Source organism: Rousettus aegyptiacus, unplaced genomic scaffold, assembly GCF_014176215.1.
Source record: "Rousettus aegyptiacus isolate mRouAeg1 unplaced genomic scaffold, mRouAeg1.p scaffold_m13_p_2, whole genome shotgun sequence".
NCBI lineage: Eukaryota > Metazoa > Chordata > Mammalia > Chiroptera > Pteropodidae > Rousettus > Rousettus aegyptiacus.
In genome coordinates this window covers 70,957,519-70,984,878 of record NW_023416295.1, presented here as the reverse complement: position 1 = coordinate 70,984,878, position 27,360 = coordinate 70,957,519, and the positions used below count along the sequence as shown (strand labels likewise).

At 31.4% G+C, this 27,360-nt stretch overlaps 1 protein-coding gene and 1 pseudogene across 4 annotated transcripts in view; both read right to left on the bottom strand.

Moving 5' to 3' along the window:
- LRP1B (LDL receptor related protein 1B) overlaps positions 1 to 27,360 on the bottom strand; it is a 1,622,137-nt gene that overhangs the window by 645,301 nt on the left and 949,476 nt on the right. For all 4 annotated transcript variants that reach the window (XM_036236560.1, XM_036236558.1, XM_036236559.1 and 1 more), the window contains exons 12-14: positions 9,587 to 9,767; positions 3,690 to 3,909; positions 1,620 to 1,809 (exon numbers count right to left, since the gene is read on the bottom strand). In XM_036236560.1, the coding sequence (XP_036092453.1) occupies positions 1,620 to 1,809; positions 3,690 to 3,909; positions 9,587 to 9,767 (591 nt within the window). The remainder of the gene's footprint in view (positions 1 to 1,619; positions 1,810 to 3,689; positions 3,910 to 9,586; positions 9,768 to 27,360) is intronic.
- On the bottom strand, positions 574 to 692 carry LOC118614800 (annotated as a pseudogene).

Sequence of the window (27,360 nt, the reverse complement as noted above, 5' to 3'; positions counted from 1 at the left end):
AATTTGGCTACAGAAGTTCAGCAATGACATTTAAGTTGGAAAATTTCTAAGAATAGAAATAGGAAATGTGATTGTATAACAAGTGGTTTAATGAAATCCAAGAAACTAACAATAGTAAAATTAGAGGGAAAAGCAATCCTGAAAATGATACCCTACAGGAGATGAAAAGGGTGATTCCTGTTCATAGTGTTGCCTCAATTTACAGAGGACAATGGTGGTGGTAGTGGTGGGGAGCAGGATTGATGTAAATATAACTGAAAATATTAGTATTTAATTTATGCAGGCAGTTGCTATATTCTTTATTTTTTGTCCACAACTATAGCTTATGCTATCCCAAATAATTTTTATTCTTTTTAAAGATAATTTTGTTTTTTGACTAGCTATGGAAACTTTATGTACTTCTTGCTTTATGGACTTTCATTATTTATTTTATTTTATTATTTTATTTTATTTTTATTTTATTTTTATTTTATTTAATTATTATTTTTTTAGGCAGGGCAACCTTTGGTTGACCTCACAGATTGCAAGGACCTTGTCAGCTTACACTCCCTTATTTTTTATTTTTATTTTTTATGCCTACAGCACTTGGTCTTCCTAGGTGGTCTCCCATCCAAGTACTAACCAGGACCGACCCTGCTTAGCTTCCAAGATCAGATGAGATTGGGCTTGTTCAAGGTAACATGGCTGGAGACTCCATTATTTTATAAAATTGTATTTGTATCCCAATGAGGCAATTTTAATAGAGTAGGGAAAAAAAAGGATTAAAAATAATTTGCTTTTAATATCACTCATTTACCTGAAAATACCTTCAAAAAACTCTTCTTGCCTGATTACTTCCTATTGACAACATATGCATTGAAAGCTCAGGATATAACTTTTTATCCTAAATATACTGAAATGTATGCTCATTAAACTCTCATAAGGATAGCTCCATTTTAAAAAAAGGGACAATGGCTTTAGATTAATAACAAAAAAAATATATACCAAATGTTTTCCAAATGGTTTTCTTTGTTTAATATCTAAGTACTGAGTCATGCTATTTGTGGATAGCCTAATAAATATTAATAACTCATGTAGATAAAACATACACTATTATTTTAATAAGATATAAATATCATAGTAGATTATTCTACTTTCATATCATCTAAAATAATTAAATGCTCCTTAAATGTACATGAAACTAATAAGATCAATATAGTAAGATAATTTTTAAAATATAATTTTTGTATAATGTATTTTTAAATATTTTCCATCATGTTCCTTATCCACTCAAAGTTTTTCTAACTGCTCACAATAGTTACTTTTTGAAAGCATTAAGATTTTTTTTTTACTTTAAATAACTAACAGAATTCTTCAGTGAAGAAAACATCGAAAAGGAATTATTTGGAGAAAACTTTGAACATCATTCAAATAGAATTCCCAGAGTTACTCACTCAGGTTATTTTGAACAATAAAATAATAAATTTGTATGATAACAAAGTCTTAGATTTGATTGACTTTGGAATAGACATCTTTTATCATAAAATTTCAGTAACACTGTCAAATAAGACCTTTTGTAACTACTGTGAAATGTTATTATATGTGAAACACAGAAGCAATTTTATTTTTTTTTTTAATACCTTGTTGCTTTCGAGGATCATAAATCTGAAGCCCAAAAAGAGGTGGTCTTTCATGCCTTAGTAATGTCACTTCATTTGTTATCAAATCTAGTTGAAAAATGGAGCCATTCATATAATCAGTCCAGAACACATAATTCCCATAGTGTGACAGTCCAAAAGGATGGTTCAATTCTTTCCCACTGTAAACAATCTGTAAAATATAAACACATTGTGAAAATTCAAAACAGATCTTTAGAAACATAATTGAATATTTAGAGAAAATGTTATTTAAATAAGCATAACAGATAGTGATCTACCTAATATCTTAACTCATATTTTCTTTCAGTACATTTGAAAAATTGATTTCACAATGTGAGCATATTTTTTTTGTTTTTTTTTTTAGAAAGTGTTATTTAAAGGAGACCATGTGCATTTTATCCATTTAAATTCTCATATTTGGTATTATACATATGATCAAGAAATGCAAACATTAAAATGACTTTTCCTGATACTCTTCCCTGTGTCTTTTCTTTATGATATTCCAGAATCATACCCCAGGATATAAAATGATCTGAGTGATTAGTATCATTGTATACATTGCAATATTGCTCATCCAATAGTCAGGGGATACAACATGGTCTTAAGACATTGGGAGTAAAAGGGATCTTCCTATTTAATTGAGATAATGCAAATTGAAGAAATCTAGATGACAGGGAAAAAGTTAAAATTTTAATTTTGAACATAGGAAAATTTATTAGTAAAAAGATAAACAAGGCTTACTGGTTAATTTTAATTCCAATTTTTTGGATACACTCTTAATGCTTCAGTTTTATGTTGTCCTTACTTAAATGCAACAATCATGTGATAAGTCCTCTTTCAAAAGTAGGGCATAGAAGAAGAATAAGGAATATTTCAATAATGATAATACTTTTTCACCTTTCACCACTTATACAATTATATACAATAAAAAATATCTGTACTCATTTAATTTAATATTAGAGAATTGAGGATGTTATCCAAATAATGTTGCATTAGCAATTCAAAATTTGCTCCTTTTATCTGAATTCTTCATAACAAGTTTTCATATATCAAATACTTGAGATAGTTTTTTACTTTCATTTTATCATCTCTATGAAGATAAAATATCCTGGCCATTAAAGTGTTATGCATGTTGTGTACATAGAAACATCTTCAAAGGAATCATAACTATTTATTTATCATGTGTTAAGTATGTGATATTAAATGCTAATGAATTTTACTCATTTGGAGAAGAATATTTATAGCACTGTTAGAGTGAACCAATAATTGAAATAGTCTTTACTGTTACTTCTCAAGCAGAATTCATAAAGAATTCAATTGGCCAACTGCATAGTTTTCCTTTACAAAAATGAATGAAATATTATGTCAAAGGAAGCATTTTGGTAATTTCTAATATTCCATTTTTCCATTATTTTGCTAAACAATTGAAGTCATTTCATAATGTTGTATGTGCTTAGGTAATTCTAAGATAAAATACAGAGATGATGTTTTGTCTACACTGCCTGTGTTACACAGTCAACGATATCCTCAGTTTTACCAAAGAATTTCAAAATCTTTTTGAAACGATTCTACCAAAAAGGAAAGAAGTTGAGATCTGTTCATACCAACATGCTTGAAGTTTAGTTTATTCTTGTGTTTCAATTCCAATGTCATGAATTTATTCAAATAAATGCATTATAATTACTTTTTTTATAATATATAAGTTAAATTACAGCTGTAAATATTGAAGACATTCGAATAGAGTTTGGTTGCTTGGTCATAGCAAACTTATCAATAATGTAGACAAAATGAATTTTAAAACAGCTCTGGTATCCTGAGAGCTTCTTTTAAAACTTTCACAATCCTGGCATACCACAGTGAGCTGGCCCTGTTCTCCCAGAGGCGAGTGTCAGCTGCACTACTTAACGCTCAGTCTCCCTTAGCCACCCCACAGAGACTACTGGCAGCTACCTCAGAGGGGTAAAAATAAACATGAAAATATTTTTAATACAACACAACAAGGCTGTGCGAGAAAAGAACTGAAGGTTAAAAACAGCAGCATTTGTCTTATACCTTCCTGTGAGTTCCATTCAAAAACACTTTCTCAATATGATCATAATAGGCATCACACCAGTATAATGTGTTGCTATGAAAGTCCAGAGTTAAACCGTTTGGCCACAGCATCTTTGAAGTCACAAAAATCTGCCGATTGAAGCCATCCATCCAGGCCTTCTCGATTCTTCCCACGCTGTCATCTATTTCATCTTCCTCCCAGTCTGTCCAATACATCCAACTAAGACATTACAAACAAGAGCATATGCATGTTATTTCAACCAGTCACTGTATAGAAGGATGCTTCCTCAGATTCAGCACCTCCTCAAAATCTAATCACAGTCTATTTTTTTTTTTCTCCTATCTATACACATATCTGCCAAAGGGAAGAGGCAGCTATGAAGTAAACTAAGGGAAGTAAAGATTTGTGCAGTGGATTTAGACACATTATAGACAACCTGCTACCACCACTACCACACTCACTAGCCTAAATGATTAATTAATCTAACCGCAGGTACCAAATATTGATTTTCTTTGGTGTCGATGACAAGTTTAGGTATTAATTATTTTTAAAAGGTGGTCGCTTCATAAAACATATAGTCAATCATGTAATTAAAAGCAGATTGACTGACATGAGAGCTCATGGCACAGTTAATGATCTACTCCTGACTTGATTTAATCTCATATGAATTATTATTTTTTAAGACAGCCATTGGATTGTCTTTGTTCTAAAAGGCAGTCATATTGTGCTTGTATAGCCAAGTCCAATTTGTCTTCCTGATGCAAATTATCTATACTTTATTGCTGCTTATTATTACCCTAAAATCCACAGATGATTTAGCTGCACATAAGTTTAATAACAGCAGGTTGACCGACCTTGAGAATTTGAGCTTTAATTTCTATCTCAAACAAAAGCATCTGCTTCTAAAAAAACAAAACTTTCCGTGTAAGCTATAATAGTGGGAGAGGAGGCCTTGAGCTAATGCTGTAATTCAACCCTCCACCTATGTTGTTTTAGGGTCATGTGAAAGTTCCTGAGTTATTAATTAATATAGGTTTTAATTCGGTCACCTCATAAACAACTTTATAAAGCACCAAAGCTTTCTTAAGCCGTTTACCCTAGATATGCCATTATTATTGATCCTCTGCCTCCCACATTGTGGAACCTAAGGAATTTCTAAGGTGATTTGGGAAATCTATATCCATGACTAATAATTCTGCAGTGATCTAAGCAGAAAGATTTAGGACAATTGTGGATGTAACACATCATTCATTACCTCATGCCAATCAAGCTCCTTTTAACTTCTAACAATTTACTATAATGTTGAGATGTCTTTTTAGACCTTAGACAATACACTGAGATTTTATTAAGTCAAAATACATTCTAATTCTGGAAATGAACATGGAAGTATGCTTTTCTTGTGTCCTACATGTTTTCAAGTTTTATTATTGGGACAAATTAGGAACAAAGAGAAGACCCTTTCCATTTGCTTTAATGCCACATCGGACTTCCACTACACACATTGACTATGCAAAAGGTAAATAGGCAAATTTTTCCTCTTTTTTGAAACTTTCCTGAAATTTAAATGCGGTTAATTGATGCAATTTTATTGTAGGTGACAATTTAAAATTTGTTAAAATTGTGATTTCTTTCCCTCTAGTTTTTCTTTTGATAATAACACTTTTTGTGACTCTAAACCAAATCACATATAACATGTACACACAGAGAGACTAGATCATCTTCCCATTTTATTATCTGATTAAAAGTTATTTTGTGAAAGCCTTGTAATCAAGATCAAATGTGAAGATTTCTAAACAAACAAAATAAGAAATACAACCTGTAAAATAAGCAGGAACTAATGTAAATCTTTTCATAACAGGAACTTGGAAGTATTCACCAAATAAAAATTATGTTAAGCTGGCCTTCTCCTAATATAGCAAGAAAAAAATGTATACCTCTAGTTTTCAAGGTCCATTCAAATACAATTTTTTGATGAAATTTATCCCTAACTTTTCTGTCAAAATAGGTTTTTTTTTCTTTGTTTCCTTGTGACATTTTAAATTTATTTTATAGTATTTATTGTATTTGTACTTGGTATCGTATTTGATGGTGCTATGTATATGATGATTTTAATTAAAAATTAAAATAATTAAGGGCACAGATTATTTCTTGTTCATATTTGTACTCTGTAACACGAAGTTTGGCTTTGGCGATATTAATCATGTCGCCAAATTAAATTAGATTATCTGGTGGTCACCTAGAAAGACCTAAATCCTTGAGATCGTCTCTGTCATGAATATAAAATAAATTTTATTGTTGAAAAATTGGTTTGTTGCTGACGTAATATCTAGCTGTTAACGAGAGGGTATACTAGAGGGTATAATACTATTAATTGAGATAGGGACATACACGATCCTGTTCAGGGGAAGTATGTACTCAGCTTTGGACATATTTCACATAGATAATATTTTGAGAAGTGAGAACTGGAAGTGTAGGTTTCTAAATTATTGATATAAATTATGAAATGTGAAATTATTAGAAAGGAGGGAGTTCTTCCACAGGTATCAGTTTAAAAACAGAGCTGTCATAACTGATTTTCCCTCCTTCTTTATCCTCATATCAGCAATCACTGAGGCCTGCCAAACCTGTTCTTTCAGTGTCTCTTCTCTGAATTCCCATTTTTCTATTCCTGTTACAAATGCTATAGTCTACCTTTCATCCCTTTTCAAAAGGAACTCCTAACGGGTTGTTTCTCATAGCGCTGTCATATCACTTGTCTTCTTAAATCATGAATTGAAAGATATAACTTTTATCTTCAAAACCTTCCAATTACTCTGTTGTCAGCAAAATAAATACAAACTTTTAATCACAGCACTGAAGGTTTCTGTGTTTCTTGTTTTATCTTCTACTATGTCCCTTCACATTCCCTCTGCCCTAACTTTAATGAACTCAACTTACTTCAAAACTACCACTAATTTTCCTGCCTCTAAACAATTACTTATATACCGTCCCTTCAGAACAGTGATTAACCTTATGCCTGCACACCCCAAGCCCCTGGAACGAACTCTGTTAATTTGGAAATCTTATTCATCCTCTAAAGATTAATTCTGAATCAAATACCTCACCAAATTTCTGAAGACCATGTATTTCATTCTGTTTATTTTTATAGGTAATTGTGTTTATGAGTGTATATGTATATACACAAAGCACACAGATTATAAACTTGAAGACAATTATTGTCTTACTAATTTCCATTGATCTTTGTGGTAGTTAATCAAAAATATATTTTAATAAATAAATGAATACAATCTTTACTGACTCTATAAAAGGTTATGAAGTTTTTGATAAAGCATATCTTTGAAATTAATAATTATTGTTAATAGGCAAGTATGGTGGAGAAAATCCATTATTAAAGAAAATCACAGGCATTTTCCTTCTGTGTAAAAGCTACAAATAGGTATTACGGTAGAAGAAAATGTAAATAAATTAGTTTTGTTATTTTTTCCCTAAAATGTTTTGCTTAAAGTTATATTATGCTATTTTAAATGTAGTTTTCTGAACAAAAGTTACTTCCTCTTTTTAAAAAATTATATTATGGTCAAACATTTATTTGAATAATTAAATTCATATAGCTCTAGTATCATTCAATCCATTCTCCACAGAACCATAAGATTAGTATTTTTCAAATATAAATCTGATTGTATCACTTTTCTATTTTACCCTTACACTGAAGACAAGGCGGGCGAGGTCCTACTTTCCTTTTCAATTGCATCTAAGTCACTTTCCCCCTTGCTATCTACAATCCAGCCTCACTGTCTTCATTTCAGTTCTTCTGACCTATGAAGTTTTTGCCTAACTTAAGATATTCAAATGTACGATTTTCTTGACCTCGAATACTCTTTTATTCACAATGGCTGGTTCCTTCTCTACAATTAAGTCTTGATTTACACAATGCCTCCTCCTTAGGCCTTTCAGCAAACCTATTTAAATAGGTTTCTATCATTAGTCTCCATCATGTAAACCTGTTTATTTTCCTACAACACAGCCTATAGAAATTATATTAGTTGCTTATTTGATACGTATTTATTATTTCATCTTCCTACTCCCTACCTTGCAGATAACACAAGATGCTTCATGAGGGTTAGGCTCTGCCTGTTTTATTAATCATTATATAACTGGTGCAGAGAAATATATATACATAAACACACATACATATACACGCACATATGTGTTTTTTGCTTTATAGGTTGGTGCATAAAAGCAGTATTCTTTCTGAAAATCTGTTGACTAGCAGAGGTATAAGAGTCATTCTTTATAGCATGACAGATATTACAGAGATGCATATATTGCCCTAATGAAAAGAAAAAATGCCATATCAATAAGAATTGCCCCCAAATATTGTAAACTATGTAGATGTTATAGGTTTCAAATCTCAGTTGAATGCCTGCCTATTAGGGAAGTATTGAAGGGGATTACTGAATTTTAAGAGACAGGTGAAACTAGCAGCCTCTAAATTTCCTCCCATATCATATGATTCTGTGACCTCCATATTACTGTCATCTTTCTGACTACCATGAACACCCTTCAACTTTATCGGAAAATATTTTTCTCTAACAGAATGTTGAGAAGAAAGATGCTGTTTTAAGTCATATTTGAAACATCTTGCTTTAAGTAGATTTAGACAGTGTGCAATAAATACTCTCTCTTAAAATTAAGATTGCATTGGTTTACAGGTCAGATAAATGGAATAGAACAGATAATTATAAAATCTATGCATAAGATTGCTGAAATAATCATTATGCCTTACAAAAACTCATATAATGAGTTCATGGACCACTTAAGTGTCAGCTTGGGACAAGGAACCTAACTGTATTTGGAGCTATTCTCAACACAATTAATTCTAGGAACAACAAACTGGTGATTTCAGTTTATAATAGAAACACATGCTTCCTATTTAATTAGGTTATTTTTGTATGTATGTAGTAAGCTATAAAAATATCTATTTTGTGATGTGATTTTGAAATAGTAAAATGTAAAGTATAGAGAGGATAAAAATCACAAACAACAACTGTACATCTATGTTACAAATATACAACCTATGTATTTAATTCTAAAATTTGTTAGACATATTCACATTTCTTCGATATTTCTTTATGGACAGTATTGTTTGTGTTCAAGTAACAGCTCTGAATAAAAATCAAAGGAAAGCTTAGTCACAGGAATTACACAAAATATCTTATACTAAAACAAGTAGCATATACTGTAAAATGATGTTACTATATGAAAACTATAGTTATGTCTAAAATTATGTGATTACCAAACTAGACTAGTAAAAAGTGGTGGAGGTAGAGGCTATGAGTAAAGTCTTGGAGATAGGTGGCTTGGATTTACATACCTACCTAGTCTCTGAATAATTGAATAGTCTTTTGAAGATCAGTTATAGATTTCTTCCTTGTAAAATAAGGATAGAATAGCAACTATTTGAAAAAATTATTTTGAGGATTACAAAACAGGAGCATAGTAACCCATTTAACAAAATGTCTTCCACACATTAAAAGTATAAAAAAACTTTGCTAGTTTTAAAATATATTAAATTTCGATAGCCTTAGAAAAGTTAAATTGATTGTTTTTCTAATTTAATTATTTATCTTGGTGTCAGAATTACTCTGCTTATCTGAATAAATCAAATAAATATATCCCTTATACAAATAGTATGTGTAGTTCAGTTCAAATGTATTTTGACATGTTTATTTAGCACATTCTCTAGGAGAACAATTCACTAAATGAGCACCTTTTCTCTATAAGAACATTCATGTACAAATTCACATGTGAATGCAAAAAAAACTTACTAAGTATGCAAAAAATAAATTTATTTAATATTATTTTTCTTATATAAATCTGATAAAATATATCTTACCCATTAACAGGATCCACCACAATCCCTCTGGGATGGGACATCTCTCCCTCTAAAAGAGTCTTTCGGCTCTGAGAAGCCTTTTCCAGCCTGGCCACATTAATAGTCTTCCTATAGCCATCGTTTGTCCAGTAAAGGTTATTTCCAATCCAGTCCACAGCAATGCCCTCTACATTATCCAGATCTATAAAAAGCAATAACAAGAAAGAACATATTTTACAACAGTGCCCACTGCTTATGTTCTACTCAATGAAAGTTCAACTCAAATAGGAATCAACTCTGATCAATGAGTTCTATATTTATAGTGTGATTTTTGCAAATATTATTATTGCATAGATTATTTTCATTTTTATTTTGAATGTCATTTTATGTGAATGATAGGCCCTCTCTAGATTTATTGAAATGGTAATCCACACATACAAAAAGAAACAGGAAAATATGTGATGAGAGCAAAAAAGGATGAAAAATAAGTTGTCAGAACAAAAATAGAGTGATATAGACATTTCAGAAAAAAAATCAAGTAATATGAATGAGCAATATGTTCCAAGAGTAAGAGTTTTCAAACTTGTAACTTATAATGTAAATAATGTAATCAAAATAATGATTGTACTCTTGCCAAAAAATGAACAGTTTCAGCAGAAGCACACCTTCAAAAGCCCAGAACAGACTTTCATTATGGAACTTTATGAACAGTGAGTTTCAAAAAAACACTTAAATATTTCTGTATATTCTAGACTTGTTTTTAAAAGGACATTATTGTAGAGTTCTGTAAGATATAGATAGTAATAATTCACAAGAATATTATAAATGTATAATCTTATGAGTTCAAACCTTTTCTTTTATAGAAGTGGGGACTCTAATACTTTAAAATGAAGGTTTATAGTCTATAATCACACAAAAGGTGGTAGAATTAGGATAAAAATTCAGATTAGACGATCTTCATTGTTACTACAGTGAGTTCTGCCCTCACTTTTTCTTCTTTTTTTTGTAAACTACCCTCCAAACTGTTCACAATATAATAAAGATAGTTCCATTCCCATATTGCATGAGAAATTACTGTGAAATCCTCTTTCAAACCAGAGAAACCCTTGTCTCTTCCTCCTGGGTATGAGGTAGAGAACTGGAACTTACTAGACAAAGCAAGAGGTAGTAATATATCAGAGACGGAGCTGTGTATGACATTCCCTCATATGCAGATGTAATACAAATTTGTTAGTATCACATTCTTTAATCATGGCCCTTCTGACCATGGGAATTTTTTTTTTTTCCCTGTTATGACCTTTTCTGCTAATCAGCATGTGCCCTGACTCAGGATGACTAATATAATAAGTGATTTGATATAACTGAAAATCCCATTATAGTGAATCAGATATGTTCTCAATTTCACCGAACTATCTGCTTCATTATCATCCAATATGAGTAATTTTCATAGGTTAATTGTGCCTATGCTTAAAAAAAAAGTTTAATTTTGTCTTTACTTTATTGCCACTTAATTTTACTGAGCACTTTCCTGCTCTGGTATAATGAAGAGTATTGGTTTGTTCTTTTCTATTTATCATAGTCTGTGGCTATTAGCTGGTTTTCAAAAATTGTATTACATTTGAAGTCTACTTCAACATGGAAACTTCTTTCTTCATTAATGCTCTTATTTTTAAAGCTTTTCCTTTTGACATTTGACTTGAGAATTTTTGTTTTTCGACATGAAGCAGTTGCAATAGTTTCTGGATTGAAATTTTGTTTCTGAGACCTGAGTAAGAAACTCAAGTCATTTTGATCTGTAATTTCTCCATTTGCAAAGTGAAAATAATAGCACCTACTCTGTAGTGTGATGAGGAAAAGTAAATTAGCTACTCCATATAAAACAACATATTGATTGCTGTAAATACTGTGAGTTCTCAATTCTCTCAGTTTTTATTAACATCAGAATTAAACAAATATTTGATATATATCCTAGCTCTTTTTCTTATGGGTGCTACTTGATAGAAATATACCTTATGTTTTTCTCTTTTAAAATGATTGTTCAGTAATATTTATTTTCATTTTGACCACTGGCCAACTTAAGCTAGAAATTATATATGCAGAGCCAGTTTTGAATGCATAGTAATAGTGGAATGTAATTGAATTCTAAAAAGCAGAATTTGGGGTGATCCTGCCCTAATTGGTTTGTTTGTTTTGTCTTTGAAAAATGAACTGCTTGAATAGCATAAAGTAGTAGTTAGGATCACAGATCCTGGAATCACACTGCATAGGCTCTGCTATCTAACTGAATATGTTACTTAACCTTTCTATTCTTTGATTTCCTAATCTGTTAAATGGGTATAATGATAAGTGAATTAATATATGCACAATTCTTAAAATAATGGTTGGCACATAGTAAACCAAAACTCTTTGGCTCAATTTTTTTTACCTATATAATGGGTCTATAAACATCACATAGCAAACATAAAACATAGTAAACATCACATAGTAAGTATAGAATGTTGTCATTAATGTTATTATTGTATCATTATTATAATAATCTTCCTTTTAGCTATTAGTCTATTAATACAGCAATGAAACAATCAGTCTAGAATGATTTTTGATGTTGTTTATTTGTGAGTTTTTTGGTTTGTTTGCTTCTGTTAAAGGAAGAATAAAGCCGATTACAAATCTTAAAATAACGAAACTCACAAGAGAGTTCATGTGGAAATTGGGAGTTTTTTAGGCTATCTTTAACAGTGCACAGAGAAATTTTCTCTTATGCTTGTAGGAAAAAGCCTGCAATCAATGAATTCTTTTCTCAAAAAATTATACATTGAGAAGAAGAGTACTCTGCCTCCATTTAGGTATCTTCCTTTAATTAACTTATGGCTTAGATGGAATGCTAAGACATTTAGAGCATCAGTTTATGCACATTTAATTTTTTATTCAAGAGGATTTGTTTGGGGACTACTTGAGATTGAATATTACAATTTCTATGACAAAAATCCTTCAACAAGGTAATTAGGGATATATAAAGTTTTATGGAACTCAAATTTCAAAGAAATATAGGTGACAACAGAGAAATTAATTAATTAATTAATTAATTAAACACATGACTCTTCAAATGAAAGGAAGGCGATTGATAAAGAGAAACTTGCTAGAGTAGTTGTTTTGATACCTTTGGGTAGAATACAAGTATTCTACGTTTCAAAATCAGCACTCACTACATTATTGTTTTTCTTGTTGTCGTTGTTGTCATAATTATTATTATTATGTTATATTACTAATTTGCTAATAGCAAGTTATGTAACTAGTAATAATATTATATAACTAATAGCAAATAAAGAGTATGAATGTTTTTTGAAATCTGGTCAAATCTTACTTAGATTTCACGAAACACTCATTTTTATTTTTCACTGGGCAAAAACTCTCAACATATTTATACTTCTTAGAAAAAAAAGAAAAATTTCAGTAGATAATGGTTTCTTGTTCACTTTTTTTAGATTAAGCCTGTGTGTATAGGAGAGAGGGGGTGGAAATGCTATAGATGATAAAGGTTCTGTTCATTCCTCTGATGAACAAATCAAAGTTGTAAAAACGTGGAGCAGCAGCAAGGAAAAATCACCTGAGATCTAGAGGAACAAGCCACACAACTAGGAAGAAATCCAAGAAAGCACCCTGCAATGGCTGAAGGTAGGATGGGGTGACGACTCAGGGCTTACCGCGCTCCAGCAACTGAATAAGATGGACAGAGGCAGCTGCAGTAGCAGTGGCAGATGCCTCTTAAAGGGGCTGCGTCCCTGAGAGGATTTTTGTGGTGATAGACCTATTCACTCTGAGCACCAGTGCCAAATCGGCTGTGCGCAGAGGGCATCAGGGACTTATAGTGAGACATTATCAGAGTGAGGCCCAGGCAAGACTCTGTGCAGAAGTGCCAGTGGATCCACCGTTCCCTGTTGAGCCCTCCCGCCTCCCAGCGTGCTGACACAGCACCGCTATAGCCTCTGATGTCATCAGATTGGATAACAGAGGTCGCTCCACCCAGAGGATTCTGTGAAACCACACTTCCCACAACTAGTGACCCCACTCAAGCCACATTTAGGTGTATCCTTAGCGAGTCAGGTGCTCCTTACTGAGCAGCATCTAGACTCACACTGGAGGCAACTGGCCTCAGTTTCTGGTGTGGCCTTTTGAGGTAACTATAAGAACAGTATTTGTGGATTGCTTGCTGGATCTTAACAAGAGGCCCCGGAGGGTCAGAGGCATGGGCTAAATTTGGCCTACAACTGAATCCCTCTTAAGACTATACCACTGAATAGACACTTACTTCACAAATCCACACTAATAAGACCGGGAGTCTTAGGACCTTTGCTTAGTACATAGAGCCAGACATGGAAAGGCAGCCAAAATGGGAAGACAAAGAAGCAGAAAACATATGATAGAACAGAGATCCAGATATAATGGAGTCAAATAATCCAACGGATGCAGAGCTCAAAACATTGGTTATAAAGATGCTCAACGAACTTTTGGGAAATGTAGATAAATTCAGTGAGAACTTAAACAAAGAGATAAAAAACATAAAAATGGAAATGGAAATTATAAAAGGGAACCAGTCTGAAATGGAGAACACATTATCTGAGATGAGAAGTATATTAAATGGAATAAACAAAGGAATAAACAAAGTGAATAAAGAAAAGGATCAAATGCCCTATCTAAAGAGTGGGAAAACCAAGGACACTCAATCAGAATGACAAGAAATAAGATGCCAAGACTATAAAAATAATTTAAGGAGGATATGGGACACTAATAAGAGTACAAATATCCATCTGATTGGTATCACTGAAGAAAATCAAGATGTTGAACAGCTATTTGAAGAAATAATGATGGAGAACTTCCCCAACCTGGTGAAGGAAATGGCCATACAACCCCAGGAAACACAGAGAATTCCAAAAATCAAGGATCCAAACAGGCCCACACCAAGACATATCATAATTAAAATGCCAAAGGTTAAATAGAAATCGAGAATATTAAAAGCAGCAATAGAAAAAAAAAAGATAGTTACTTATAAGGGAAAAGCCATAAGATTTGCAGATGATTTCTTAAAAGAAACTATGCAGGATAGAAGGGCTTGGAAAAAAATATTCCGCATGATAAAGACCCTGGATCTACAACCAAGAATACTTTATCTAGCAAAGCTATCATTTAGAGTTGAAGGACAGATAAAGAGCTTTACAGACAAAAATAAGCCAAAGGAATTTATCACCACCAAGCTAGCATTACAGGAAATGTTGAAGGGACATCTTTAAGAAAACATGTATCAAAAATAGGAATAAAGAATGATAGCAAATACATTCCTATCGATAAGTACCTCAAATGGAAAAGAATTAAATGCTCCAACTAAAAGATAGAGTGGATGAATGGAAAAGGAAAACAAGATCCTTACATGTTGCCTACAAGAGTCTCGCTTCAGATTAAAAGGATGGGAATGGAAAAAGATATTGCTTTGATGGAGCTAGAAGGCATTTATATCAGACAGAGAAAAGATAAACATTATATGATTGCACTTATATGTGGACTCTAAAGAATAAAAAGAACAAACTAATCAAAACAATACTCACAAATATAGTGGACAATTTGGTGATAGGCAGAGGGGAAGGAGATAAGGGGATGGAAAAATGGGGTGAAGGGTTAAAGAATTACAAATTAGTAGCTGATGGATGGTCATGGGGATGGGGAATATGGCATAGGGAATGCAATTAGCATTAATATTTTGGCTAGGTGGAGGGCCAGGGGAGGGAAGGAGCAACTGGGGGGATATTTTATGAAGTATATAGATGTCTAATCAATGTACTGTTTACTTGAAAGTAATTAAAATAAATAAAAAATATTGCGTGTATAATTGCATTCTAAGTGAAGAAATGATATGTCTATATATGTCATATTAAAAAGACTTTCATGCACTCTGTAAATACTTACAATTAATATATTAATTTGGCTCAAATTATTAAAGTTTCTTTCATTTTTTGTAAACATTGTTCCACAAAGTAATAACTTTTATAAGTGGATGTTATTAACAGTGTGTTTTACAAAACACACATGTCATCGAAAGCTAGACTTTTTAATAAGTGAAAAATTCTCGAAGGTAGCAATGTTATTTTCTACAAGTGATGCTTACTATTAAGGAATTAAGGATGAATAAGAGATAATAACATTTAAGTAAATTAAAAGCAATAATTATGTGGATTTAAAATAAATAAGACAGAAAAGTTATTTAATTAATACCTTGAATTAGATAAAATAAGAATTTTTTAAAAGAGTGTAAACATATTTCTAAAACTAAAACATCATTACAGATTTTGAATTTTAGATATTACACATTTATGGAAGAGAATTAAAATTTTATATATTATAAATAAAATCTTCTACTTTTAAAGATTCTTAAAAGTAAATACATAAAAAGGCTAAGGATCTGAGCAGTGGTCTTAGTTTTGTTAAAGTACATAGGCTGAATATCCAGAGTAATCTATAAGTCTTTATGCTTAATGACAGAATTTGAATAACATAATAAGGAATTAAACTGGAAATCGTACTCCACAATTGCTATTATAAAAAAACAGTGCCTATATATTTTTTAATGTATCCAAGTTTTCTTTTCCTTAGTATGAGAATTATTTTCTGAGTTAGGATGAAGTATTATAAAAGTGTTTGCATGAGTACAGAGGATGGCCACATGCCATAAATAACTGGATGTGCATAGTATGCATGTAGACATGCCTAGGGCTAGGGATGGCTTAACTTGCCTCAGAGTCAGCACTTGGACAACTCTCCTATCACATATTCATGTAGTTCAATTAATACAAATTCTCTTTGTGCATTTCAACATGGCCCAAGGCATCATAGCTCATAAGTATCTGACAAGAGTGAATTAAGCTGATTTAATTAATAGTGTGGCAATAAAGTTTGCCTGCTGAATTTTCTATCTCATGGGGTTACATAAGGCTTTGGCCAGACTAAAGTTTTCTATGCCATCTGTTCCCAATGGCCAGTTAAGGATGATGTTCTCATCCTCATTTTTATTCCAGGTCTTTCCTCAGTTCAATTATTAGGTCAGAGAAGATAAATACGCAGGCTACTCTCAATCAGAACAAAATAATTTGCTGTTTCATTTAAAGAGATATGCAAAGTGCATATATGAATCTTATTTTCAAAATGAACAGATCATATTAAAATATCATCGTTTCCTTTTATCATCAAAAGCATATGTCAGTTTTAATTTAGCAGGAGAGTAATACCAGATTGTCTCTGACATTCAGATATTTAATCTTCAATGCAGTGATAAGTGTATGTGAGAGTAAAGAGAGTGCCATGGTATGCATTATAGACACCAGTAAAACAATCTAAAGTGATGATCAAAATGAAAAGTTACAAGAACTGTTAAAAATTGAGATTTTTTATTCTACTTTCAAGTCAGCTAGTTAGCCCATTATGGTTTCACAGATGATTGTAGAAGACACAAGACTTATAGGTCAGATATAAAGGACTTTATTACTTGTGGGGCAGAAAGCAGAATAATTAGCAGATTGATGTTAGTGCCCCTTACTTCGAATCCCATGTAGGTGACTGGAATGGGCCCAAATAGATGCCTTCAACAAACAGTGGATTGCATTACAGCAGAATTCTGAAATTAGAAAACTCAAATCTTTTATTATGTGTGATTAGCAGTCCTACTCTTTGCACTAGAGGGATACTCCATCTTTTGTTTCAAGTCTTTTATCTATACAAACATCCTTGCAATGATACTTCAGAATAAAAGGAAATAAGTGCCTCACTCTAAGACACGCAGGAATGTAAGGAATCCATACAGAATTGTCTTCCCAGGAAAGGTAGTGAACAGTCATAATTTGGTATTCTTTAATAAATGAAGATAGAGCAAACAAGTTAATGTGCAAATATGACGTAAATTATAATTGTTTCTGGGTTCTGGGGCATTGCTTTTGTTGGAATTCGCTATTAATTTATACTATCATACCATACAGCATATTTTCAGCTAGTCATGTATGATGGTTGATATTATAAGCCAATTTGTCTGGGCCACAGTCCACAGATATTTGGTTAAATATCAATCCAGATTTTGTTATGAAGGCATTTTTTAGATGATTTAACATTTAAGTCAGTACACTTTTTTTTTTTTTTTTGGTGGCGGGGAGGCAACCCTTGCTTGACCTCACAGATTGCGAAGACCTTGTCCGCTTACAATCACTTATTTTTTTTATTTACTTTTTATACCTACTGTACCTGGTCTTCCTTGGTGGTCTCCCATCCAAATACTAACCAGGCCCGACCTTGGTTAGCTTCTAAGATCAGATGGGATCGGGCTTGTTCGGAAATCAATATACTTTGAATAAAGCAGATTCCCATCTATAATGTGGGGTGGTCTCATCCAAAATTGAAAGTTTTAAGATAAAACAGACCGAGGTATTCTGAGGAAGAGAGAATTTGGCTTCTAGACTATCTATATACTTGAGTTGCCATATTGACATTTCCCTGGGTATACCACCTGCCAACTCACTCTGCAGATTTTGTAATGAATATACTACATAATTGTGTGAGTCAATTCTTTGAACTATAGCTCTTTCTCTCTCTCTTTATGTACACATCCTATTGGTGCTATTTCTCTGTAGAACCCTAATATAGCATGACCATGCCTGTAACCTGAAAATAATTTTGCTGAATGCTCTGACCAGAAGAGGTATACTCTTTACATTCATTCTTTTAAAATGAACACTGCAAAGTGTGTACTATAGAGAGCAGAGTAGCTTCTTATTTAAGAAAGATCCTACAGATATGCAATGAGTATATAGTTACTTAATTATAATGCTCTAATACTAATTTTTGGATAACATGAGAGTTGTATTGTAAATGTTTTGAATATAGCCAATTCTTAAAGATAGCAAATGGCCCAGCCAGGAACAGACCTTTGATGTGCAAACTAACCAATCCAGAGACATACCTCCTCTATCTAGATAGGCCCTATACCTCAAGAAACAGTATTTCTCTGCATTAATCATCCTATGACTAGGTAGGTACACTGGAAACGAGCAACCACCCCTATTGTTTAAAGTCCAATGGAATTATTTAAAGTAACCAAAACTAACTTGTTTATCCTGTCCAACCTTGTCTTTCCCATAGAAACTCTAATAAGCACTGTGGCTTAATGCCTTCTCTTCACTACTGTCTTCTGCTTCGTGACTACATGGTCCTGCATGGTGTACTGTGGATTCTGTTTCTAGAACCTGTGAATATAATAAGCTTTGTTTTCCTGAGCCTTTTCTTCATCTCCTCTTGTGGTAATATCTGACTAACAATCTCATGAAAAAAATACAAAATATGAGTTATCATTGTGAGTGGGGGAAAAGAAAGTAATTTCTATTAATGACATTTTACTACTCAATTCTACCTTCTTACCATGAGAGAACAGAGCAAAAGTTACTTCAGCTTCTGAATGAAAAATATCATAGCTATTCTTGCATATTCCTTTTAGTCCTATGAAGTAGGTTAAAATTTATAAAAATAAAACATTTTGGAACTTACTGTTTTAATAGTAAATGATTCAATCTCTTTCATATTAGATGAAAAGGCAACTTTTTGTTATATTTTTGTTAAATCACTTTTTGTTATATTTTCTAATATACTTCTTATTTTTGCACTTGATCATTTAAACATTCAAATAGCATCACTTCAATTGATAATTTTCACTGAACTTTTAAAACAAGGTAGCACATACTGTAAAATGCCTTATTGTTAACATACAGAAAATGTCAAAGGCTAAATATAGCATAATCTGTAGGAAAAAGATAGTAAAAATATTGATATAAATTCTGTATTTTATAACAATTTCGGTACAGTAAGCTAAAGGAATCCTCACTATTTCACAGCAAAACCATTAAGAAAATTAGTGCAGAACAATACATCTAAATAAGTATAGAATATAAAACCATTCAAGGGAGCTTTGCAACTGTGCAAGAAAAGCATAATTTGAATTTGTGCAAGAAAATGAGATGTCAATTTAAGAATGCTTGGGAAAGTGTGTTATCTAAAATAATTTTTTTCATTAAAAAATGTGGAAATTCAAATGAATTATGAGAATATTTAAAAAGTTTACAAGATTCCTAAAAAATCATCAGAAAAGCCCATTATAATAACTAATTCAGTAAGTACCAAAATAACTTCATATAATGCAAATAATAATGATTGTTAGTACAGTTTCTTATATTAGAACAAAAAAAAATCACGTTTCAATATTAGCTCTGTTGATTCAGCTGAATTACTAATTTTAAAGTAATGCCAGCCAAATTAAAGGACTTATTAATCCAGTCGATGAATATTCATTATATAACTACTGTATGTCAGGTGCTGTTCTAGGCCCTAAAGATCCATCAATAAACAAAACAAAATCTCTGACATCCGGAAGCTTTCATTCTTGTAGCGAGACAACAAATAAATAAACAAAATCTACCCTAGGGTAAGTACTAAAGAGAATAAGTAACCAGAGAAAGGGGATAAGGAGTTGGGCAGGGAATATGTGTAGACATACCAAATTTAGATGGGGTGGCCTAGTTAGAAAGAGCTAAGTGAGGGGGTGGCCAGTAAACAAAGACGTCTGGGAGATAAAGGAGAGAGGCTTGGGGATATCTGGTGGAAGAGCTTTCCAGACACAAGGAACGACACATGCAAATGTCCTGAAGTGGGACCACGGAAATGACAAAAAGAACATTGGAAACAAATCACTGGAATATTACAGGTTACATAGCAAAAACAAAACAAAACAAAACAAAACAAAAAACAAAAAAAAACAAAACAAAACAAAACTTAAATGAACGGCAGTATTTTTTCTTCTATGAATTTAAAATTCCTTATATGGAACATTTTTGTGGTGATTATATGTAAAATCTTCAGGAACCATAGAGATAAGTGAGTCCTTATGATTTGCGCTTATTTATAGAGTCTCGTCTGTAGGTATGGAGAGAGGCAATCCCTAAAGGACCTTGAATGTCATTGCACTTTCTTGCTGAGCATGCTGAACTGTAAGACTTATCTATCTTCTGATACTAAACAATTTCTATAGCTAGTTACATAGACAATGAAATCACGGGGACTACAGGGTACTCGGTGTAACTGTTCACAAAGAAGGGGTACTTGTGTCTTAAAGCTCGTTTTCTACTCGTGGTATTTATGCGTTGGTGGCAGGTTTACTTCCTGCGATCCTCTACAACAGGGTTTCTCAGTATTGGTGAGATGACATTTTGGACCTGATAATTCTTTGTTGCAGAGGACTGTTTTGTGCGTTATATGACATTTAGCAACAACTAGATTTCAGTGATGACAAATGAGAATGATTCCAGATATTACTGAATATCCCATGGAAGACAAAATCACATCTGCTCTATGAAGTTGAAGTTCTACTTTTAAAGTGAGTGATATTTCTCAAACAATGTTTACTCCATTTTGATTTCTCTAAATATAAATTTGTTTGCCATCAAATAAAAAGTTCTTTGCAATTTTTTTGGCAAATACATAAAATATTAAATTAGGTATCTGTAGCTAGTAGAGTAGTAAATGCACATTACTATAGTTTTTCAAAGATGCAGTCTAAGAGTGCACAAAATTTCACTGAATATATAAAATACTTTAAAAGGAGAAATGCTAAATGTTGCATGGCTAGTCATTGTGACAAATATATTAGAAATATTTGTCTTCGAATATTTTTCATATATACCCCTAGATATTTTTTTAACCTCAAAAAGGCTACTTTTTGTTTGTTGTTTGAAATAATAGTGAGCTAAATTTTACAAATTGAAATTCCTCTATTAGAGATATTACAAATACCTTAACAGCAAAGATACCATGGTAACTGTTTCTGACTCAAAATGTACACATTTTTCTTTGATATACAATAAAGATTTATGGAAACTTATTTTAGTAACAGATAAAATTGCTAATTCTGGAGCCATTGCTATCCTGTGGAGGCAGGTGTACTGATCGAAAAAAGAAAATAGATATATATTAGAATATTTCATACCGTTATTAAACAATCACCGTATACCAAATATGTTAATATAATAAAAATATATTAATTCAAGTTATCTAAATATTGCATATTACACTAGATGACAGCTAAGTTGTTGTTTTATATCTCATAAACTCAGAGCCAAAGAGCATATTTTGATGCGAACTTTGGTTCTTTCCAATTGCACAGGAAAAGGGAGAAGAAAATGAAAGTTAATAGCTACAGAGAAAAGAGAGTTGATACATATTTAAGGAAGATCTGAGGTAGTTATTTCCTTTTATTATCTATCTATCTATCTATCTATCTATCTATCTATCTATCTATCTATCATCTATCTATCTATCGGGACGACAAAAAGGATAAGCACATAATATTGTTTCCTAATTTAGGTATGAATCTAGAATAAACCTGGTCTGGGATAAAGTATGCTACTTTGCTATCATAAATATGAGAAATAAATGTAACTTCTGCTAATAAACTATGCTGAATAACTTTAGGGTTATATTTTTTCCTCTTTTAGTCATATAAAAAACTTGCGTTTTCAAGATATTTTTGAATATGTTGTTTACAAGACATTGTCTGTCTTTTTCACTGGCATGTCTCCAGGGCTTAGAACATGGTGTATACAGAATATGATCTCAATAAATATTCGTTATCTAAATGAATATATAAATGAATGATTCACCATTACCTCATGAATAAGTCCAACTTTCCTTCTAATGATATACAGACCTTTTATAATAATTTACCACTTACGTCCTTCATAAATTCTCTGATCCAAGCATTTGAGTTGGATTATACTACTTTTAGCTAACTGTTTTAGAAAACACACACACACACACACACACACACACACACACACACACACACACACCCATTGACTTCTGTGTTAGAGAAAGTGGCACCTTTACTTTCCTGTTGCTTTTCATTTTAGCCTGTATAAGAATGTTTATAAGACTTCCCTCGATTTGGTTATTGTGAAAGTAAAATAAAATAACATATAGGGTGCCCACAAACAACACTATTTAATAAGTGCTTGCAATGTTTGCTCTTCTCCCTGCTCACATATGCATATTTTGCTTTTCCATCTCTGTGCCATTTTTACTTCCTGTTCTCTTTTCTTTCATCTTTCAATTTTCTAAGCCCTTTACCTCTTGCAAAGCCAAAATATTATTCTCTGCTACATATATCTCTTATTCTCCCTATAAAATTCATCTATTCTCTAAACTTTCTTAATATTATATGGGTACTTAATCTGCATCTCATTCCTGACACAATTTACTGACATGTTGAATTTACTGAAGTGTGTGTGTGTACTTTTTCATTTGTTTCTATAGAATATGAGGGTAGACATATAATTCATTCTGGAAACTCCTAGTAGAGATCAATATTAAGGGCTTGGTAAATATTCATAAATTTTTTTAAAAAATGAATGAATGAATGAATATAAGCACAATAAATCTGAGTGAAGAAAAGAAATAACAGAGACTTGGGGGTTTGTGGCTAGCTTATTCACTCTAGAATACCATTGAAGAACACTCTCCTATTGTTTCAATATGATTATCATTTTGATATTTTCTAAGTACTGAATGCCTAGAAGAAGAAAAAAATATTCTTAATTTAATTTCTTAATTCTTAAATCTATTCAAGTATATGGAATTATAGAAAACATTATATCAATACTACCTACAAATCAAACAAATCAGGGAAAACAAATCACACATATGAACATACTTAGATTTTCACATAGAGACTTATCACTTATCAGGCTAAGCATACATCACATCCCGCTGCTTGACATATGCCATCACTACTCTCAAGGGCATCAAAAGCAAAATTTGAGCAGTTTTTAATTTCAATAAATACCTTGGATGATCAAAATATTACCACTTAAAAAGTACTATGCAATGTAGAAAGTCAGCAAAAAAAACATTTTCCTTCCTTGCCATCCTAATGTTAAATGTGATAGGGAACTTAAAATGTTGGTAATATAAGGATAGGTAAATTACATTTAATAAAGAATTTTTCATGTTCTGCTACCACAGGGCAGCACCTCTTAATTCAGAGTAAGGGAGGAAAGCCTTGAATTCAGTATCAATGCTATAGCAAATGACCTAAATATTCAAAGAACACTCTCGAGTTGTTTAATTAGAAATAGATTTGTCTTTCTGTAATTAAGTTGCTCATAGTTTTAAACCAGGTATTTGATAAATACACCTTTCTAGATCATAGATTATTCTTCCTCAAGAACATGAAGCGTTTTAATAGTCATCTTTTATTTCATCTGAATTATAGGCCCCAGGATTCCTGGCAGAAAGGTTAAACACCTAATAGAAAAGCTGTTTCTGATTCTCAATCTACTTAAACACTCAAATTAATCTGAATTTCACAGAACAAAATTATTGCAAAACTTATGTATTTTAGAAATGATGGTGTAAATACTAAATAGTGGAAAGTTATAGAAATATAAGTTGGTAGTTGGGGATATTTGTTGCTAACTATATTTAGACCTTGGGCGAATGATACATTCTCTCTAAATCCATTTGGCTTCCTATATAAAATTAGAAAATAACATACATATATATACAAATATATACATATATATATATATATATATATATATAGCCAGCCATTTTAAGTACCTACCATGACTAAGTGCCTTACTAACACGAGCAACCAAAAACAATTATTATCCCCATCTTACAGATCTAGTAGACAAAGGCTTTGGAGAGGTTACATAATCTAAGTTTGTACAGCTAATAAGTTATAGAGCAGAATTCACACTTAGGCACTGACTCCTGCACCTGCCCACTTAATCTCTGCACTAAGTTACCACAAAAAAGACATTTGCATTTCCAAACTTCTATAATAAACTCTTTTATAACTATCTCCAACCTAAGCTAATTTATGAACAGCAAAACTAGGGAGGTCTTATAGCATGTTAGAAAGAGTATGATACTTGAGAGTTTTGAGATCAGACAAACAAGTTCAAATCTCAGCATATATAACCAATTGAGTCATAAGAGAATATTCTTTAACACCTATATGACTCACGTCTTTGTGAAAAAAAAAATCTCCTACATTTAATGGGTATTTTGAGAAATCAAAATAATTTATACGATATATCTGATACATACCAGGAGTTTAGTAAATGCTATTGTTACATAACAAATATTTTGCCAATTGGATTAGGTTTAAATTGGTTTAATATATAATGTTAAGTACAGAAACCATCAAATTTATAAAAATAATCATTATTAACTTGGGAGAGCTATATAAAATGGCAAAAACAATACTTATGTATTTATTTTATATATATATAAAGAAGAAACAAAATTATAAAAACATCGGCAAATTACAGAATTGAAGATTATGTAGTTACCTGAGATTGATAGTTTCAATAATTTTAATTCCCTACTTAATATTTTTAATATTCAACTCAATATTTTACCACTATTTTTTGAAGTGAATTTTGAGACAAAATTGATGTTTTCCTTTTGTTGTATCTTAACTTTATAATCTTTGATTTGCAAAGAAAGATGTTATATATAAAACTTACCAAAATAAAGTATTTGTAGGTTATAAAAAAAAAGAATTGGTACTGAAGCTATTTTTTTAATAGCTGATTAAGTCATGACTGAATGTAGATAGACATTTGTGAAGATAAAAGAAGCTAAGCTTGTAGAACAAGCTTGCATTAAGAAGACACTTTTATTTAGAAAACAGCCCTCATATAAATATAAAAAGAAGAAATTCAATGGTATAAAGATCCGGGGGAAGGGCTTAGCAGAAAAAAAAAAAAGACTAAAACAAAAGAAAAAATAAAAATTTAAATCTGTTTATTTTTTAAAGAAACAATCCATGGTTGAAGAAACCAACATATTAATGTGAACAAAAGTGATCATAGTTTCACTAGTCGCATTAAAATTCTTTTTCAAATGCTTACCCACAACTGTGTTTCATTACTTTGTAATAATTATTTTGTTTTAAATTAAATAATATATGAATGCATTTAATTTTGTACATATTTTAAAAGGGCAGTCAGATGTGAGAAAAATCATTCATATGGGTAGTTACTTTAAACAGGCGTAGTCACTTTAAACAGATTATTAATATTTCCAAAAATAATATTTTCAACTCACTTCGTTCATCAGTTTGCCTTGGAGTTTTGTTCAAATCAGTGTATATAAATCTACTTCATGCATTTTAACTGCTACTTAGTATTATTCATGGAAAAATACATCATACCTATTCTGTTGGAAATTTATAGTGTTTCCAATTTCTTTGTTACTACAAAGAATGCTTCTTTTTGAACATGCGTATACATCAAGGAAATAGATAGCCAATAGTGGAATGTTGGGTTGAACATTATGTAAAATTTCATTTTGATAGATACTACCAAATAGTGCTTCAAAACCACTAACAATTGACATTTTTCCTGATAGTATTAGGGATATTTTATTTTCTTATTGTCTCACTAATATTACATATTACCAATCTTTTATTTTTCTTAATCTGATGAAGGTAGTAAAAGTTGTCTTATTTTGTTACATTTTCATGATTAGTATGATGTTGAGCACTTCTCCATGTACCTAATTAGAAAATTTTTATTCTGTGAATTGCCTTAACAAATACTTTCTAAACTTATTTTTATGGCATGGTTTGTCTTCATTTCTGAAGACAGTAAAACTATTACATATGTTGTGAATATTTTTGCTTAGTTTATCTTTTGTATTTTCGCTTGCTTATGATGTCCTTTGTTATAAAAATATTTTTAAACATTTATGTTATATTTTATTTATATGTATGTATTCATCTGTATATTTTCATTAATAGCTTCTGGGTTTTACATCTTTCTAAAAAAAGTATTCCACATCCCAATACCATAAATAAAACAACTTTATATTATTCTAAATTATATATTTTTTGTACACTTTAAGCTTTACTTTTATATTCTTTTTGAGGTAAAATTCTGACTTTATGTCTTTTTTCTCCTAAATGAATAGACGTTTCAATACATTCTTTGTGTATGTTTTTGAGAGGTATAATTTATACTGGGGAAATGAATTAAACTGTACCCATTATTTTTAGTTCACTTAATTATTAAATTGTTTTAAAGATTGCCTTAATGCCTTTTTCTCCATCTCTTTTAGTTTTCATTAGGCCAATAGAGTTCTCCTTTCCAACTCATATTCGAAGTTTATACCTGTGGTGTTTTAGTCTATAGTTTCTTTTGCTCTAGTCAGTCTCGTTCAATATGCATTCTAGCTAGGAAATTCTCATTATTTCTGAGCACTGATGGTACACGGTTTAATTTTTTAATGCTGTTATTAATTTATTTTGTTAAACATATTTTTGAGTAATGTTTTATGGGTGTGAAAGTCAATATCAGACTAAATTTTCTTATATTTAGTCTTTTGTTTCATTTGCAATCTGACAGATGCTTTCAACTAGAATGTAAACTCTTTGAGAAAGACAATTTTATATTTTAAAATAAATATGCCTACTTCCTGGCATAATCTTTGGCATCTTAGCTGTAAATAATGATTAGATTTTGAGATAATTCTTAATCATATTATTCTGCACCATTTCTTTAATAATAATAGATTTTCTTCCCTAATAATGTTTGTTGGGGACAGGGAGGAGGAAAGTGAAAGTTTCTATTACTACTTTTATTCTTTTTTTTTTTTTTTTTGGTTACAAATAATAAAGCTGAGCTTATAGAAAGTAGAAAGTAGAAAACAGATTT